This window comes from Carlito syrichta, unplaced genomic scaffold, assembly GCF_000164805.1.
Source record: "Carlito syrichta isolate Samal-C Ts95f unplaced genomic scaffold, Tarsius_syrichta-2.0.1 Scaffold120616, whole genome shotgun sequence".
In the NCBI taxonomy this organism is placed as follows: Eukaryota; Metazoa; Chordata; class Mammalia; order Primates; family Tarsiidae; genus Carlito; species Carlito syrichta.
The window spans coordinates 157288-176112 of record NW_007064712.1 but is presented as its reverse complement, the minus strand read 5'-3'; the positions used below and the strand labels follow the sequence as shown (position 1 = coordinate 176112).

Below are 18825 nucleotides of genomic sequence, written 5' to 3'. Positions count from 1 at the left end.
CCTGGGCAACTTGGCAAGACCTCATCTCTACAATAAATCAAAAAAATTAGCCGGGCGTGGTAGCATGCGCCTGTTGTTCCAGCTACTCGGAAGGCTGAGGCGGAAGGATCTCCGGAGCCCAGCAGGTTGAGGCTGCAGTGGCTGGGAGCGGCCACTGCACTCCAGTCTGAGTGACAGAGTGAGACTCCAACTCAAAAAAAAAAAAAAAAAAGTATATTTTGTATCCATTTTTTTTAACCAGAAAAGAAAGAGAAGAAGTTATATACTGTTAAACCTGTGAGAAATCATCTTTGTCAGCTCCCTTGTCTTAAACACTGGGAAACTATGTCTCATAGAAGTTGAGAGACTTAGCCAAAGTCACACAGCTAGTCTGTGGTTGAGCTAACCCTAAAATAGAGATATTTTGATGTTCGTTCCAGTAAATGTTTTCCCATACCATACTTCTGGGATTGATTTCAGACTAAAGAATTTGTAAGAAATCTCTGGAATATTTTTTGCCAGAGGTCAGAGGGAAGGTGGGGCTCGCGTGACAACAGACTGTAGAATGTTTAGTCTATTAAGAGCTACCTTTCTTATCCTATAACAAAACACGATGCCCATGGTCTTTATGGATTTCCCCCCACTCATCTCCTTCCAGTCATCCATATGAGCTTTCCACACATTTTGCTGAGAAACGGCAGATGATTCAGGAGGGGCATTTTTCTGTGTGAGGCCCCTCAAACTTGTTAATGGCATTCTAGAGGCATTCACATTTGTGGGGTTCTGGTGGCACTCATTAAAAGCTTCTATTATACATTCACAGCCCCTTTTCTGATACCCACTATAGCCACCTGGGAGGTCTACTTTTCAGCTAAATTTTTCATCAGAGCTTTTTGGCAGATCACCTCACATATGTATATAGCAACCTGCCAAGAACCACCTTGTGTGAAACATAATGGGATAAAGAGCCAAAAGGTAAGATACAAAAACAATGCAGGAGTAGGGTTCAGGCTCAGCCCCTGAGCCTCCTAACACAGCCATCGACTCAAGCAGCACAGGTGTGTGTAATCAGAGTAAATTTAAGGCCCACAATTTGGAAGTCATGACACGTTATGTAATGATCTATCTAACTTACCTATTTCAGGAGTTAGCTTTTGTGTTTGGCCTTAAGTTACATTGAAAGCTTCATTTGATTGATATTTTCCGCCATAAGCACAACCTAAGCACAAGTTCGGGGGGGGGGGATTTTTTTTTTTTTTTTTTTTAATGTCACTTCAGGAAACATGAGTGCCCATGTCTGAAAAGATTTGACAGGAATGCAGGCTGCAAGGTTTTCTCTGAAGGGATGTCGACCTTAACCAGGCTGCCAATCAGCAGAGGGGGAAGCAGTGAGGGGTCAGTGAGGAGCTCAGTTAGCTGGATGGAGGCCCAGGTCTCCTTCACCTCAGAGCAGTCATCATGCTCTTCACAACATATTAATCAACCTTTATTTAGAATGTGTTTTCATTTACCCTCCATTTCCTCAAAAAGACATCAGATAGGTTTTTATTATTTACTTTTTCCATTTTCGTCACTAGCCATTTGGGGCAGCATTCATGCCAGTGAGTTGACAGCCCCACATCCTCTGGTAATAAGCCTCATAGACTGACCTTCGTAGACTTAAAAAGTCTAGAGACTTTGTGTCTCTACCTGGCTCCTGCTCCTCATTTGCCGTGTGACTCTGGACAAGCCATTTCAGTGAGCCCTTTTATCCTCTGTGTTAAGGGATGCTTACATTGAGCCAGCACTTGTGAAACTTTAGTATAGCTTCAGAAAGTAATGCAGAGCTCAGGGAAGGATAGTTGCCAACCTTGCCCAGATCTTTGGAGCTTGTGTTTCTTGTCCATCTTAAAGGGTGAGATGTTTGTTAAGGGTCCTTCCAACTAAAATGGTGTATTGTGAATGAGGCATCAACTGTGGCTGATCTGTTGGAGTCAAGACTTCCTGGTTTGGGATCATGGGCTTTAGAGCTTCATATAGATGGACTGAACTGAAAGCATAATGAGATCTCCTGGGGAGAGAAGGAAGGATGATCGGACTTAAGGAAACCTTTTCCATTGTATAGTGACTGAAATTGCCTCAAACACATCAATTCACTCTCAGAGTTTTTTTTATCCCCCCTCCTTTTGTAAAACCTGTTGAGGGCATTTTCTATATTCACTGCTAACCATCTTCAAGAGAAGGGCTGTATTAACTCTGCCTTGAAACAGGATCTGATTTGTTGACCTAATGGTATTTCTTTGAGAAAGTACCTGTTAGGATTTGTTGCTTCCTAAAAACACAATTTCCCAAATGTTCCTCTTGAGTGTGTATAATGACCCTGTTATATGTGCTGTTGTGGTTCTGTGGCTTACAAAGTTTGCAGCTGTCAAAAACACCAGTGGCCTTAAAAGCTCCTTTTCTAAAGTTTCATTCCCCCCTCCCCCACTTTATTGCAGAACTGATGAGTCATACAGTCTTTCAGAAGCCTGAAACTCAGGCAGCTTCAGATTGCTTACTAAATTTGTGAGCATGCCTAATGATGACTAAAGTAAATGTAGTGCTACTTTTTCAACTATTGCTGAAATTTTCAAACATACATACAAGTAGAAAGAACGGTATAATGAACTGCCATGTACCTATTACCTGAGCTTTAACAATGAACATTTTGCGTATCTTGTTTCCTCTATCCCCCTACTATATTTTTGGAAACATTTTGAAGAAGTCTAGACATCTTGTTTCTTTGTCCATAAATATTTCAGTATACATCTCCAGCTTATAAGGACATTTTGAAATATGTATAATCACCATGCCATTATCATATCTAACAAAACTAACAGCAAATCCTGTAATAGTCTGTCCAAATTCAGATTTCTCCAGCTGTCTCAAAGATGTCTTTCTAGAGTTGTGTTTTTGGAATCTAGCACTGTTTCTTAACACTGCTTTTATACTGGGAGATAGCATTTTTACATTGACCTCTTCAGGATTTGGGTACATATGTTGTACTGGTCACATTTATCATACTGAGATCATCTTAAGAGTCAGTTTACGAAGGTGATTAAGGACTTAAGAACATGAAAAGTAACCCACAGATTGGAAGAAAATATTTACAAAACATGTATCTGATTAAAGGCTTATATCCAGAACATGCAAAGAATTCCTACAACTCAACAATAAAAAAAACTACCCAATTAAAACAGTGGACAAAATATTTGATCAGATACTTCACAAAAGATGATATACAGATGGCCAGTAAGCACATGAAAAAATATTCAACATCACTAGTTGTCAGGGAAATGCAAATTAAAACCATGATGACATACAAACACAAACCTACTAGAATGGCTAAATTAAAAGCTGAGTGGAATCTCAAATACTGCTGGTGGAAGGTTATATTGTACCTTCACTTTGGAAATCAATGTGGTAGCATCTTGTAACGTTAAACATACATTTAGGATCCACAATCTACTTCCTAGTGCTTTCTGTCCAAGAGAAATGAAAACATATGTCCACTCCAGTATTTGTACTTGAATGTTTCTGGTAGCTTTATTAATAATAGCTTCAAACTGGGGGGGGATCCCACATTTCCAATCATTGTTGACTGGATAATGAATTGTAGTATCTCTCTGCTATGGAATACCCAGCAATAATATTGTGTACACACACACACACGCGCGCACGCGTGCAATAATCTAGATGAATCTTTAAAACTCGCTAGGTGAAAGAAATCAAACACAAAAGACTACCTACTAATAGGATGGGTTTTTTCCCCCATTTTTATGAAATTCTAGAATGTATAAAACTATAGTGACTGATCACTATAGTTCAGATCAGTGGTAGCCTGGAGGCAGGGATAGGGCAAGGCATTAACTGCAGAGAGGCACAAGGAAACTTTTTAGGGTGATAAATACATTCTGTATCTTGATTGTAGTGACAGTTACATGTAGTGGTTACATGACTATGTAAACTGCCAAGATTCACCAAATTGTACAGTTAATTGTACAGTTAATAAGCATAGATTGCTTTTTAATGGTGGTTAAGAACCATGGACTGCAGAGGCAAATAGTCTGCAGCCATTTGCTGTGTCACCTCGGGCAAGAAATATAACGCAAGACTCAGTTTTGTTTAGAGTAAAATGGAGATTATAGAACCAACCTAATGGGCGGTTGAGAGGATTACATAAATGATATCAAGGTAAGGGCAAAATGCGATGCTAGCAATTGTTAAATGCACACAAAGTGACACCTCAACATCCACTTCTTGAGTTTCTGAGAAGCTTCTATCTCTTTGTGCCGATTCCTAGTTAACTTTTCCTTTTGAAGGCTATCAGAGGGGGCAAGGTAAGTGACTGGGCTCTGGGGAACAGTTTTTAAAGAGAAAATAAATTTCAGCAGGCGTGGACTTGATGAACTAGGGCAGCTAGCAGCTCGTGGAAGCGCTGTGCCCTGCAAAGGTGGCTCCTCCTGGATGGTGCTGCAGTCCCAGCAGTTCTGAAGAAGTGAAGCTCCTTTATATAAGTGGCCTTAATCATGTAGTGCTGCTTGTTTACATCTGAAGGAGACTCAAAATGTGACAGCATTTGAAATAGGGGTGTTTTTTTTTTAATGAGTGTTTTACAGAACTGTATTTTTAGCCATGTTGGCTCATGTTATATAACCGAGCCGTCTCGTGGGACACTCTAAATAGAACTTGCAGTAGCAAGAGATGACAAAAACTGGTATAAGCTCTTTGACTACAGGGATAATCTAATTGTAGGATGATGCTCATGATACGGAAGTTGCCATCCTCCTTCCCTTGAAGAAATCTGATTCAGGCAGGGGACCTTCAATTTTCCTTTGCACACTTTTAATAGTTAAGTTCAGGCTTCCAGTTTGCCTTCCCCAAGAGTGAAGTGTGACACATATATGAGTTTTATTATCAAACAAGCATTTAGTGAGAGCTTACTAGGCACTGGGTACTTCCCTCAGGAAATGGTGAGTCTGATGAGAGAGAGAAGTAAACTGACCATGAGAAAATAATATCCTAGAGAAATGACCAGGGGCAAAGAATACAGAGAAGGAGGGAACACCTGGCATGTTTCTGTGAGGAGGAAGGGGATGGGGGAGACTTCCTGGTAGAGGCAGTAGCTAAGTTAAGATGTGGATGAATAGGAAAGGAAGACCTTCCCAGGCAGAAGGGATATGTATGGAAGCTTACAGGTTTTAACATTGATGTGACTGGTTATATCTGGGACAGAGAAATTTGGGGTGAGAGTTGGGACACAGATACGCCCAGGTAGGGGATTGGAGAACAGGTGATTAAGCCTGTTTTGACCTGTCACCCATACTCAAGGCCCTGCTTTGTCCTTCCAGGAACACTGGAGCCCCACTGGTCAGGACTCCTGTGGACAGCCATGCTTATCTCTCTGGCCATCGTCATTGCCCTCCCTAAGCCACATGGCATCCGGGCCTTAATTGCCTCCACAATTCTACGGTTGATATTTTCAGTGGGCTTACAACCCACGTTGTTTCTTCTGGGAGCTTTCAATGTAAGTATGAATATCTTAGTTGCCACTTTTTTGTTTGTGGGTTAATAGGAATCCCTTCCATTCTGGTCCTTAGAATCCTAGCCTGTGCTTTCAGTTCAGGAAAAAACCGTTGGACCACCTGTGAAAATAGCAGAAGCAAGAGCTCGCTACAAGTGGACATCTCGAGACCTCTGACCTTCTCATGGTACAGCTGGCATCATTTGGGCTCAACAATCTCTCTTTTAGGGAATATCCCTCTCAGGAGTTAGGCAGAAGAGTGGTAGCAACTTGAGATTTAAGTTAGTCTTGCCAATCTGGTCAAAGGTGTGTTGGGACAGGAGATTTAGCTAATAAGTCAAATGATCAGATGTTAACACAGCACCCACTTCTGGCAAGGGCCACATAGAAAAGATGGGAGAGGTAAGAGGGCCTGCAAAATAGGGATGGAGCAGGTAGAGAACCAGGGGCAGTTATTTAAAAGTCAGTGATGCCATTTGGAAATGCTGTTTTACTACCATTGAAGGATAGAAGCCAACTGCACCTGTGGGAGAATTCTTAGGACAGCAGGTAGAAGGCTGTAAACTGGAGAGGTTTCCTGGTGAAAGGAAGGGGAAAATTTGGACATGTGAGGCATGAGGGGTGGGAATCTAAAAATACCTTCTAGAGGTTTCTGCCTAGAGCATATAAGGAAGCTGAGGTCCCTATACAAAAATGGAAGTAGTATTGCAAAATAAGGATAATATAGTAATTCAGTGCAACAGTAAATGTCCCCAAATGGGTATTCAAATGACACAGTCAGCAAGGACTTTAGAGTAGAAGAGGCTACATCTAGCTGATGAGCTTGGGGGAGGAAGCAGGGTGGAACTCATGACATAAGGAATAGAGAGGGTCTGGCCAGAAAGCAGGGATTGAAGAGATAATTTTGGTTTTGGAGGCCCCGTGGGCCAGAGCAAAGCAGTGGGAAAACCAGGATACTATCGAGATGATAGAGTTGAGTTTCACCCTGTTTGGGGTTATGAAACCATGAGTGAGAACGGATCATGTCCACGTCACCTGGAGCACTGAATTTTGGGATAAAGCAATTGGGCTTCATCCTCCAGGTCAACATCACATGGGAAATGCTAAACACAAGTTAGCATTTAATGTTAAATACAATTAAAGGTTGTGTTACTACAGGATTTCTCAGAGACTAATAGACTAACATGGAGTATGAATCTCCAAGAAAAAGTAAAAGTATATTTGTTTCCCAAACTTGTTAGCCTGCAGTTTATTAAGAGTATCATTTGAGATTTGCGTTGTATAGTATATTTTGGGAAATGCTGTTCCCAGTGATGGGAAGTGCCTAGGGTGTTTTTGAGCCAAGAAATGGTATATAAAAGAATGATTCTTGAGGAAATTCATTCAGGAGTGGCATGCTATATGGATTCGGTGAGAAGGAGGCCATTTAGGGGCTGGGGTGGTGCTTTTGATTAGGTGTGACAGGCTGAGTCTTGGCCACAGTGGAGAAAGAAGGAGGTAAAAACTTAGCCAGGCTCGGTGGCTCAACCTGTAATCCCGCGCCTTTGGGAGGCTGAGGTGAGTGGATTGCCTGAGCCCGCGGGTTCGAGACCTGCCTGGGCAGGCGAGACCTCGTCTCTACAATAAATCAAAAAAATTAGCCGGGCATGGTAGCACGTGCCTGTAGTCCTGGCTACTCGGAAGGCTGAGGCGGAAGGATCGCTGGAGCCCAGCAGGCCGAGGCTGCGGTGGCCGGGAGCGGCCACTGCACTCCAGTCTGGGCGACAGAGTGAGACTCCAACTCAAAAAAAAAAAAAGAAAGAAGGAGGAAGGTGCAGACATCGGAGATGCGAAGGACATAGCAACATGGGGCAGGTGCAGTCAGAGCCTGACTCCTGAAAGCTGCATGCTCTGGGTCCTTTTCTTCAGATAAAGAGGGTATCACTGTCTTGATTGGAAGATGAAGGAGACAAGTGCACCTCCACATTTGCAGTCACAGACGCCTGGGAGAAAAATAATGTGGCCACCTAATATGAAGTCATGTGAAGATCCAGTTTTCAGCATGAAAATACATTTAAATTGTTGACTTACTGAGTTTGAAGTGGCAAGACATGCTATTAATGTTAGCTGTGGCATTTGGAAAAGCATGACCAGAATGACAGAGAGATATCTGTATGGGGAGGGGAACATAGACATTGCTTGCAGCAAGAGGAAGCTATTTTAAAAGGAAATATAAAATAATTACATAAATAACTAAATAGAAAAAGCTCTCAGTATTTCAGAGGTTGTTTTCTATGGACTGTCTAGTTCTTCTTTCTCTGGCCTTAATCATTCCATGGTTATCACTTTTTTAACAAAAACCAGTGTGAGGAAAGACTCAAATGAGACAATACCCGTTTATAATAATGTGAGCTGAGGGAAAACCAAAGCAGCTATAATAAATAATTGTTTAGAGGGAATGAAAAAAAGAGAGAGAAACACCTACCTGGAGTGTGCAAGAAAAGGAGAGGCAGCTGGAGACAGAGACAGAGAAAGACTGGTGGAGATCTGAGAGCTGAGGGAGGACAGGGTAGGTCTAAAGGCCACACACCGGGAAAGTGGCAAGAAGGGTGGGATGGGAGCCCTGTCACAATGCATGGAACTGTGATAGATGTGCAGAGCAGACAGGGGGAGACTACTGGGGCTGCAGAATCTCTTAGAGGCTTTACACAAGCTGCTTCTGTAGAGAGGTGGGGCTGGGAACCAGATCTGAGACTAACCAAGCAGAGTCAATGGGAAGTGGGGGTGGCAACCTGAGCCCATGACTAGGAGCACTTGCTGGGAAGCAGTGGGGGAAACCAGGGCAGAAGTTCAAGGAGGGAGTGAATTCAGATGAAGTGGATTGCTCTGTTATGACAGTAAGAGCCTAAGCATGTTTGACGTGCGATAATGTCAACCAAAGGGTCATCTTCCCCTTCCACCCCCCCCGAAACCCCATCAACACGGATCATCCACAATCAATGATCCTTTCCCACCGTATGAAAGACTCTATGCTAGCAAAGTTTAGACTATTGGAAACAACTGGCAGATTGAATGTTTAGCCTGTCTGAGACAGCCAGAAGTTCTCTGTGGGTGTTGGCTTCCTCACTTATCTGATTGCCGAGAAGCTCACTTACACCGACCTACCAGATTAACTGGCAGAATTTCCCCAGCACCTGTGGCCATGAGAGCTGGAGTAGCAGAAGGTAGTTTTATCAAGTGCATCCAAGGAGCTTTCTCTCTAGTATCCTCCTGAGTCACGTTTTCCTGTCAACATGTTGCTAGAGATGGACTTCCAGGTTTGGTGTTTCTCTCAAAGGTGGGACTATATTGTACAGCAGGTCAACTAGGAATTTTTCAATTGCAGGTGTCAGAGAGCTTAATCCGTGCTTGTCTAGGCAAAAGAGAAAATGTATTGGTTCATTCTGACCATGAAATCAAGAGCCTGGCTTCAGGCACAGCAGATACAGGGGCTCAGACAGTAGCATCAGGGCCCAGTTCCTCCTTCCATCATTCAGCTCTGTGTCTCCTGTGCTGGTGGTGCTCTCAGGGTCAGTAACATGGCAGCTCCAGAGCTTACAGACTCTTGAGTTCAAGTTCAAAATTGCCTTTTGCTGCAGTCCCAGGAAAGAGCTTAAGTGGATTATCATTGGCTCCATTTGGTCTTGTTGCTATCCATGAACCAGCCATTGTAGTGTGGAATATAGTATTGTAATAACCAGGTTGAACCCCCACCCAGACCCCAAGAATTGCTGTTCAGAGTGGGATGGATTCCCAAAGGAAAATTAAAAGTTATACACCCAGAAGAGAGGGCAGAGCAACAGAACTCATCCTGAAGTTCCTGTATTTTTTTCTACGAAAAGTCTCATTTTCCCTGTGAACTTAGAAGCAATGAAAGATAAGAACTGACCAGTTTTCACTAAATTGCAACCCACAGTGCCTCGAATGTAACAGATTCATAAAATGCTTTTGATCATGCTGATCACAGGGTTCGTGGATTGAGGTGACATCTTTGTTTGACTAACTCATATAAGAATGTTAGAAATGATTCGTATCTCATTTTCAAAATCATAATCTCAGCATATGTTAATTTTGTTTTTGCCATATAGAAATGCTACTTGATTACTGTTGCACATGAAGTTATTTGACTACCATGTAATTTGTAATATGCCTGAAAAGCAGAGTAATGAAATGACTTAGATCTGCAAAATGGTTCTCAGTGCCTTTGGTGGGCCCTCAGTGCAAAAGGAAGCTTTGGTTAGGGCCCAGTTACTGAAATACATTTGTGTGAAACTCTCCCTTTACTCTCGTGAAGAGTTTAGCACAGTCCATGCCATCTGACTGGCTCTCTCATTGTTCCCAGGTCTGCAATAAAATCATCTTTCTAATGAGCTTTGTGGGCAACTGTGGAACATTCACAAGGGGCTACCGAGCCATGGTTCTGGATGTTGAGTTCCTTTATCATTTGTTATATCTGCTGATCTGTGCCATGGGGCTCTTTGTCCATGAATTCTTCTACAGTTTGCTGGTGAGTACCTGGTGTCCAAATATTTCATATCTAGAAAACTAGAAGAGTGTCCTGTGTCCTCTCTCTCATCACAGACCCTTTCTTTTAATGGTGATTGGCATGCCTGGCCCAACAAGGTGGAAGCCCCCCTGTATGCTGCCTTTGGGGGATCTGCCAGGAAAGCTACACAGAAAACAGGTCAGCCCCAGGAAGCCGGGAGGTGCACCATCGCACTGTGTACCTTGTACATCAGATCTGTTACTTCTCAGTAATGGAAGATGCCTGCAGTCAGGTTCAGAAGATGCTCCCTCTCTATATATCTTTATTCTTCTTTATTTCTTCAACTCAGACAGCACTTATCTACCAGTCCTCAAGGGAGCCATTTCTCAGTGAAACATATAGTGACCATAAGGGTAGGAGTTGATTTTGAGGCCCCAAGGTTATGATAATGAGCACAATAGATTGATCCAGGAGACCTTTTCATTAGAAGTTATTTTGTTCCCATATGAGCCAAGTGTTTAATGTCTTGACAGTCTAAAAGATGAGTCGGTTCCATTACCTTCCTCCTGAGCAGGTTTTTAAGTTACAAATAATTGCTTACTCTTCTATAGTTAGAGGTACTCTAGACCTGTAGAGTTGTAGATAAGAAATCATTTCCTTGTCCTTACATAAAATTACAGGAAATATAAAACTGACCTATCAACAAGCAAAACCATAAAGAGCCTAAAAATATTAAAAAGTTTTGTGAAGATAAAAAATGATCAAGGCCTAAGCACTGTCTTAAAAAGTGGGGTGGACTTATAAAAGATAGAGCAAGGAAAGCTCTTCAGGGAGGTGCTGTCCATATGGTTTTTGGGCTGGTCGCTGAACTGTTACTTAAACTCAGTTTCCCCATCTACAAAATGAGAATAATATAAATCCCTCACTACGCTACTGTAGAGATTACATGCAGCTGTTCATGTAAAGGTCTTCGAATAGCATTGCCACACAATTGCTGTTACTATTGTCCTTGTCGTCCTATATTCCTTCTCCCATCCAAAACACCATAAAGAATTCACCATTCAGATCACCAGGTTTAGCTCATTCCATTAGTGGTGGATGTTGGCAAGCTAAAGGGATTGGATTCTTCTCCCTCGTCTTAAAATAAGTCTACTATATTTTGAAATTTTAGGCAAAGAGGCCTCGAGATATACTTGATTGCCATTGTGTGGCCTATTTCGATCACTCTGTATCAGAAATCTTTAGAGTCCTGTGTCTGTTTCTGAACCTTTTTGTCTCATGCAATAATGTCCCTAGATGGGGTTCCAGTTTGTGAGTTGGGAAGACCCACGTCTGCCAATCCAACAGATTCCTGTCCTCCCTCGGCAGGGAGGCAGAGTTCAGTTGGTGTCTCTTTCACCCCTGCTGGGGGGGGGGGTCTCTCCCAAGAGACAGGAGATTCCTCTTTAGACAGTGCCATCTCTCCCTGGTGGAGAGTTTAACTTTTCCCATAGTCTGACTCCAGTTGGCTTTGTTTCCTTTTCCGTTCCTTTGAGTCCTCTTTCTTTCATCATTTGTGATGCCAGCAAGTGCCAGTGCTTGATGCAGGGGATGTGATGGTGAGATGAACATCATCTCCACCCTCCTGGTCCTCACAGTCTGGAACACAGGAGTAACCACCATGTATTGAGTGCTCACTGTGTACTCTTCCCCTACATGCTCTCACTGCCACCTTTGAGGTCGATGGTATCTTTATGTTGTAGCTGAGGAAACTGAGGCCTGGTACGGTTAGATAACTTTGCCAACACAGTCAGTAAGTGGCAGAGGCAAGAGACCCACTCAACTCTGTTAATTGCCAAGTCGAAACCACCTTTCATCTGAGCATGTAAAAACGTCCCTGTGTCAGTGAAACTGGTATTTCATATTGCAGTTTGCATTTGTGCTTTCAAATCTCTAATCTATCACAGAAAGATAAGAGTTAACTCTGACTTCTGATGATGTTACCTGAGCTCAGTTCACTTTGAGAAGAATGTGGTAAAATCAAACTAGATTGTGGCTAGATGCCTCTCCTATTTGCTTTGGAGGATTTTCTAAGCCATCTGGACCTTTGCTTGTTTGCGGCCTCAAGGGATGTGCTCCTTTTGGTGTCAAAAGCAGTATTGAATGTGTCTGGTGAGAACCACAGAATACTGAAACTGTTCAAATTATTTCACTAACGAGGAAAGCCTGCCACCAAGAAATTGGGCTGCCTGTAAAGGGAGAGAGACCTCCTGCAGGGAAAACCCATGTATCACTGGGTTGTGAGAGCTCCCTCCATACCAGCAGGCCAGAAGGGAGGGAGGGTAGTCTGATGGTCTAATTCAAGTGCTGGGGCCCCCAAAGACTGGCTGGACCTGGTCTGGAGCCTGCATTAATAGAAATATTAACACCCAGAGATAAAAAATGTGCAAGGTTCAAAAGCAAGCAGTTAACAAAAGGAAAAAATCTAGATGGTCATTAAGCATGGAAAAATGTCCATCCTTAATGTTAAACAAAGATATACTAATTAAAACAATTGCGCGAGCCTGTATTTTAGGTGGGAAAGGTTAAAAAGCATGATCATGGCCAGACACAGGGGCTCACACCTGTAATCCCAGCACTATGGGAGGCTGAGGCAAGAGAACTGCCTGAGTCCAGGGGTTTGAGATCAGCCTTGACAAGTTGGCGAGACCTTAACTCTACAAAAAATTTTAAAACTTAGCCAGACATGGTGGTTCGTGCCTAGTTCTAGCTATTTGGAAGGCTGAGGGTGGAAGGATCACCTGAGCACAGTAGGTTGAGGCTGCAGTGGCCGTGATCATGCCACTGCACTCCAGCCTGGGCAACAGAGTGAGACTCTGACTCAAAAAAAAATTTTAAAAAGGACAAAAGCTTGACCATGCCCAGTACTAGTGAGAGTGGGGTAAAATCAGAATCATTCTTTACTAATGGTGAGTATAAGCTGATACTTTAAGCAATACGTTTTTCTTATAACATTTGACCCAAAGATTCCATTTCTGGAAATCAGCTAAAAAGAAATAACTAGATAAGCATGTATAGAGGCACATACAGAGGTGTTCATTACAGCATTAGTTATAATATAATTGAAAACATCTTGACTTTAAAAAAGAAAAGGTATTGGATATGCTAATTGTGTTCTTTCCCATACAGTGAGCTACTAGGTGATCATTGTTGACAAAAGAAATTAATAATGGCTCAGTGAAAGAGGCTGGCTACATGCCAGTATTATAGTCTAATATTCTTTGTAAAAATATGTGTTACATTTTTAAAGGCCAGAGGGAAATAAGTTATTGAGTGAATGTCTATAGATGGTAGAACTCTTAGCAGTGTTTTTTCTTTGTGCCTTTCTGTGTTTTCCAAGTTTTCTCCACTGAGCGTGTGTAATTTTCTAGTTAGAAAAAAGCTATTTTATATATAAATAGTGCCTTCTTATTGTTTTAAAATCAGAATTATATAACAGATGAGTGAAAAGAAAAAAATCACTTGTCATTTCAGTGGTTTGGAAGATATATAATCACTATGGTTCTTGGCTATAGAAAACGAGTATTGTTTATTGTCTGAAGTTGCTCTCACTTGCCGTATATTCAGTTACGTTGCTGGAAAATATTTAACCAATGTTAACAGCAACACTTAGCCTTCTGTACTCGTACATTGACTAAAAGCCTCTGGCTTTTTTTAATGAAAAAGCATCCTACTTTACCCAGTCCCCTTCACAGAACTAGTCTCAGGACACAGATTGGTGTTAGGAAGGTAGAAAAGCCAATTGACCAGAAAATGGCATCGGATGTAAAATTCTAAATTGAAAGGGACTCGGTGATCAACTGGCTCAGTCCACTTATTTTACAGATGAGGAAACTGAGGTCCAGCGAGCTTAGACGGCTCGATCAACATCTTGTAACAAATTAATAGCAGTCAGGGTTCAAATCCTTTTCCCCTGACTTAGTTCACAGTGCACATTTATACCCAAAGCCACAGTGAGGACAAACTCTTCTGGAGAGGATTAGATGTCAGCACAAGAGACAAGTGTTAAAAACTAGCCTCAGGTTCAAGAGTAACTTCAGAGAGCTCTCCTTTCAACTCTCCCCATCATTCCCCCAGCCAAATATCTGCAATTGTAGTTCTTGGAAAAGTAGCTATTATCTTCCTATTCCTATATGTATCTCTAGGGAATCTCCATTCCTCATGAAGCTGATTTCGTGCAAAAAACAAGTCCCTTAGCTGAGGGCAAGCCTAGATTGTGAACACTGTGACTTGTAGGGATCTTCCCCCAACTGGGGGAGGGGAGTAAGGGTTTAGCCTTCCTGGTATGTTACCACCACTAATATCCTAGCTATGTGACCTTGTCCTAGTCTCTACATCAGGAAATTAATGATAATCACCATTTATTGTACCTGCTCAGTATAGTATATATAGCTCAGTATAGCATAGTGCCCATATGCTAGGCACTGTGTATATAGTATTTATTATTCACAATAACTCTACATCCTCCAGTCTACAAATGAGAAACTGGGACCTCAGAGGAAATGGGGAAAGTACCTAGCCCGAGGGCATGTGGCAGTCAGTAGGTGAGCTAAGATTTGAACCTGTATCTAAATCCAGAGTCCTTGTCGCCGACAGTGGCTTACAGTATGTCTGCCTTCCACTAGACACTCAGCTCCAGGAGGGCAGGGACCAGGGTGGCTGGCCCTTCATAGAGGCACACTGAATACTTCCTAAATGAAGGGATGCCAGGACCTTCATTACTCTCCTGTCCCTTTCTCTCTGAAACTCATTGGCACAAGCATGTATTTTCTCTACTTACAGGCCCTCTAAGCTGCTCTGGATACTACTTGAAGTTGCTATTATTTCCTGCCTCCCTCTTCTGTTTTTCTTTTTCCTCATTTTTACCCTCTCGGTTTTCACTGCTAAGACAGGCAAGATGTTCAGTATTGCCTGTCAAGACCATAATGTAATGTTTTTGAGTTTCCAAGAAGGTGAATGCTCTATCAAACAAGTTTTCATTATGGGATGTTGATGTACATCTTATGTAGAGGCTTCTTAAAATTGTCCTATCATCTTCTTTTTGTTTGTTTTCAAAGCTTTTTGATTTAGTGTACAGAGAAGAGACTTTGCTTAATGTTATTAAAAGTGTCACTCGCAATGGACGGTCCATCATCCTGACAGCGGTTCTGGCTTTGATCCTGGTTTATCTGTTCTCAATAGTGGGCTATCTTTTCTTCAAGGATGATTTTATCTTGGAAGTAGATAGGCTGCCCAATGAAACAGCTGTTCCAGGTGAGTTTGGGATCTTCTAATCTTTTTAATGTTAAAAGAATATTTCCTGATTATAAATGAAATAAAATAATGACTGTGGCAATGTAGCTATCTCCCTGTTGTATCTCCCTAACATGCAGACTATGAATTTTGAATACAGAGCTTGGTTCTTGCTTTACTCAAAAGGCAGTGCGGTGTATCAGATGCTAAGGATAAGCGGCCAAATTTTATGTTTAACTTACTCACTAACATATTTTAAACTAGTACAACTTTTTAATAATGCAATATGACCATATATATTAGAAGCATTGGAGTATGCATCCCTTTGGCTTACTAAATCTACTTCTAGGAATTTATACTTGAACGAAAAGCCAGCTGACTGTGCATGTAAAAACAGACTTATATGGAAGAATGTTACTCCAGTATGAAATTGGAAGCAATGTAAATGCAAGGGGGTGTTTCATTAGATTATGGTACCTCCATGGGGTGGAATACCCTACACATAGGTATATCTATATAAGCCTTCATGGGAAGATACCCACAAGAAATAGTGGGCAATGGAAGAAGGATAATTATAGTAGGATCGCATGTTTGGTTTTTTTTTTTTAATTAAAATACTCACATATGTTAATATAAGAATGACTATATCCCCACACTATGAGCAATGGCTATCTCTGGGGCTTTTTTATTACATGTAGGTCTTACAATGAACTGGTGTTTTCTTTTCACATATAGCAAGAACATATTTCCAATTTTGAGAATGAAAAAAAATTACCATATACTTGAGTGATACCCAAGTGCTCTTTTCTCTCAATTAAAATGGTTGGCACTACTTAGTGAAATATTACTAGTTTTTCATCTAGTAGCCAGGCACCCTGAGTCCAAGCAACAAACTAGAATTGTTGTGACTGACAGAGCCAGGCCGTCTTTGGTTTATCCCTCCCAAGTGCTGTGTTCTTGGCATGTAACTAACTCTAGTCTCCAGTTGACACTAAGTGATGCTTACTGCCTACCAACTTAGGGTTCTGAACTAAACTGGTCTGGACCTTAGATTTCCATCAGTGCTGCTGATGCTTCTCATGCAGAGTTGGTATAAATCTTGCTGGAGTCTGTACGTTCAGTAGTATCTGTCTAAGAGTTTCAGCTGTTTGTCCTTAAAGTTGGAGAGGTGCTATTTAAGTGCGATATTTCTAGTAAGCCTACAGGAATTGACATTTTTGGCTTTTTTCCCATCCAGATCACCAAATGAAAGTGTAAATTACATCTCTGCATTGAATTTATATGCAGGATTCTAGGGTGTTATTTATGTAAAGAATTGTTTAATCAGCCGTGAATTGGGGACGTCAAACATTTTAACCATATGCTGCCAGATTGTTCATCATAAAATTTCCTTCTTTCTCCCAGAAACTGGCGAGAGTTTGGCAAGCGAGTTCCTGTTCTCTGATGTGTGTAGGGTGGAGACTGGGGAGAACTGTTCCTCTCCTGCACCCAAAGAAGGTAGGACCCCATAGCCTTAAGCTCCACACTAGTATCAGGCTCCTCTAGCGGCTTAGATGATGCAGGTGATAGTGGAAGCAGATGAAGGCAAATTGACTGCTCGGAAGGTAGACCTTGACCAGGCGCAGTGTCTCGTGCCTATAGCCCCGGCATTCTGGGAGGTTGAAGCAGGACAATTGCTTGAGCCCAGGAATTTGAGACTAGCCTAGACAACATAGTAAGACTTCATCTCTACAAAATAAGAAATGAAAAAAGGTAGCCATATGTGGTGGTGTGCATCCACAGACCCAGCTACTTGGGAAGCTGAGGCAGAAGGAAGGATGCCTGAGCCCAGGTGGTTGAGGCCACAGTAAGCTGTGATGGTGCCATTGCACTCCAGCCTGGGTAACAGAGTGAGACCCTAGCTCACACACACACAAAAAAACAACCACACACACACACAACAAAAAACAAAAGCACATTTGTGTAGATAATGATTATGAGGAAGGAAAGTAGCAAGAAATGAAGTCAGAGACATCTAACGAAGGACTAGAAGGTCTGTCAGGCTGAGAAGGTTAAACTATATCCAACAAATGACTGGGCATTGTTGAAAGATGAGTGAGGTGTGTTTTAGCAAGACCACTGCTATGCAGCTGGAGAAAGGAACATAGTGGGTAGAAAGGCATGTTTCTTCCTCTATAAACCCGTAAGAATGAACAGCCTCCATTGTGAAGCAGTTTATCTAGAGGCCCTGCTGTAAATTGTCACTGGACTTAGTCATCACGACATCCCCAAGGAGGCACGGCATTGCCCTCATCTGAGAGACAAGAGGCCTGTGGCTAAGCAACTTACCTGGTGTGACCGGCTGTTCACAGCTGGGACTAGAGTTTACGATCCGAAAAGGTTAGGGAACATATTAGCTTTAATAGAGGAAGGGCAACACTGACATGGCTTGAGAAATGATCAGGGGTTCGTGATGAAAACAGAATTGCTCCCGACGACTTTAGCTTTTGAAAGAAAGAACTTGGCTTTTATTCCTTCATGTTTTTTCTTGTGCCTTTCGGCTGGCGAGAAGACATTCAGGAAACATAGTTTCAAAACCCTGGTATCGCTTTTCCCCTTGTGTTTTAAATCTGCTTTTACTTGTCCTGTCCCTAGAGCTGGTCCCTGTGGAAGAGACAGAGCAGGATAAAGAGCACACATGTGAGACGCTGCTGATGTGCATTGTTACTGTACTGAGTCATGGACTGCGGAGCGGGGGTGGAGTAGGAGATGTGCTCAGGAAGCCATCCAAAGAGGTAAATTAATCCCCAGGGGAAGGAAGGGCAAAGGGGGCGGGTGGGGTGGGTGGTGAGAGCAAAACGCAGTGGTGTTGAGTGTAAACTGAAGACGCAGAGGAAGGGCTGGGAGCGCTCTGAGCAGCTGTGAGGAGGAACTAGCTCATCAAGGCGCTTTCTGCCTGCTGATCTGCAGAGAGATCATGGCATCTGCATTCAGGAGACTTCAGGATGGTTCCTCCAGGGTTGGGTCTGACCTATCCAACACATGTCCACAACCCCTTCTGGGGGTGTCACGCAACACTGGCAGAATTAGTTTTGACACTGAGTTTGAAGAGACACAGTTGTGGGTTTTACCATTTAATGCCCAATTTCACTTCTGCCTAAGTAGACGTGGGTCTCACATGAGCTGTGCCCCAAGCTGTGCACACCAAAGGCTCTCGAGGGAACTGATTCATTCAGATACTTCTCTTTTTCAGGAGCCCCTCTTTGCTGCTAGGGTGATTTATGACCTCTTGTTCTTCTTCATGGTCATCATCATCGTCCTTAACCTGATTTTTGGGGTTATCATTGACACTTTTGCTGACCTGAGGAGTGAGAAGCAGAAGAAGGAAGAGATCTTAAAGACTACGTGCTTTATCTGTGGTGAGTGTCACCAGCTGCTTCAGCAAGGGAGTGAAGGCCTGGCTGGCAGAGACACATGGAGACAGAGTGCATGTGCGCCCAGTGTTCTGTGGGAGGGGGCACTGGCTGCATCTTCTTGGCTCTGCCCTTGG

General features: G+C 42.5%; 1 protein-coding gene across 1 annotated transcript in view; it reads left to right on the top strand.

The window, feature by feature from the left end:
* LOC103249516 (inositol 1,4,5-trisphosphate receptor type 1) overlaps positions 1-18825 on the top strand; it is a 92948-nt gene that overhangs the window by 41577 nt on the left and 32546 nt on the right. Inside the window, exons 11-16 of the mRNA XM_008048146.1 lie at positions 5349-5524; positions 9882-10046; positions 15122-15317; positions 16701-16793; positions 17931-18070; positions 18529-18694. Coding sequence (XP_008046337.1) covers positions 5349-5524; positions 9882-10046; positions 15122-15317; positions 16701-16793; positions 17931-18070; positions 18529-18694 — 936 coding nt within the window. The remainder of the gene's footprint in view (positions 1-5348; positions 5525-9881; positions 10047-15121; positions 15318-16700; positions 16794-17930; positions 18071-18528; positions 18695-18825) is intronic.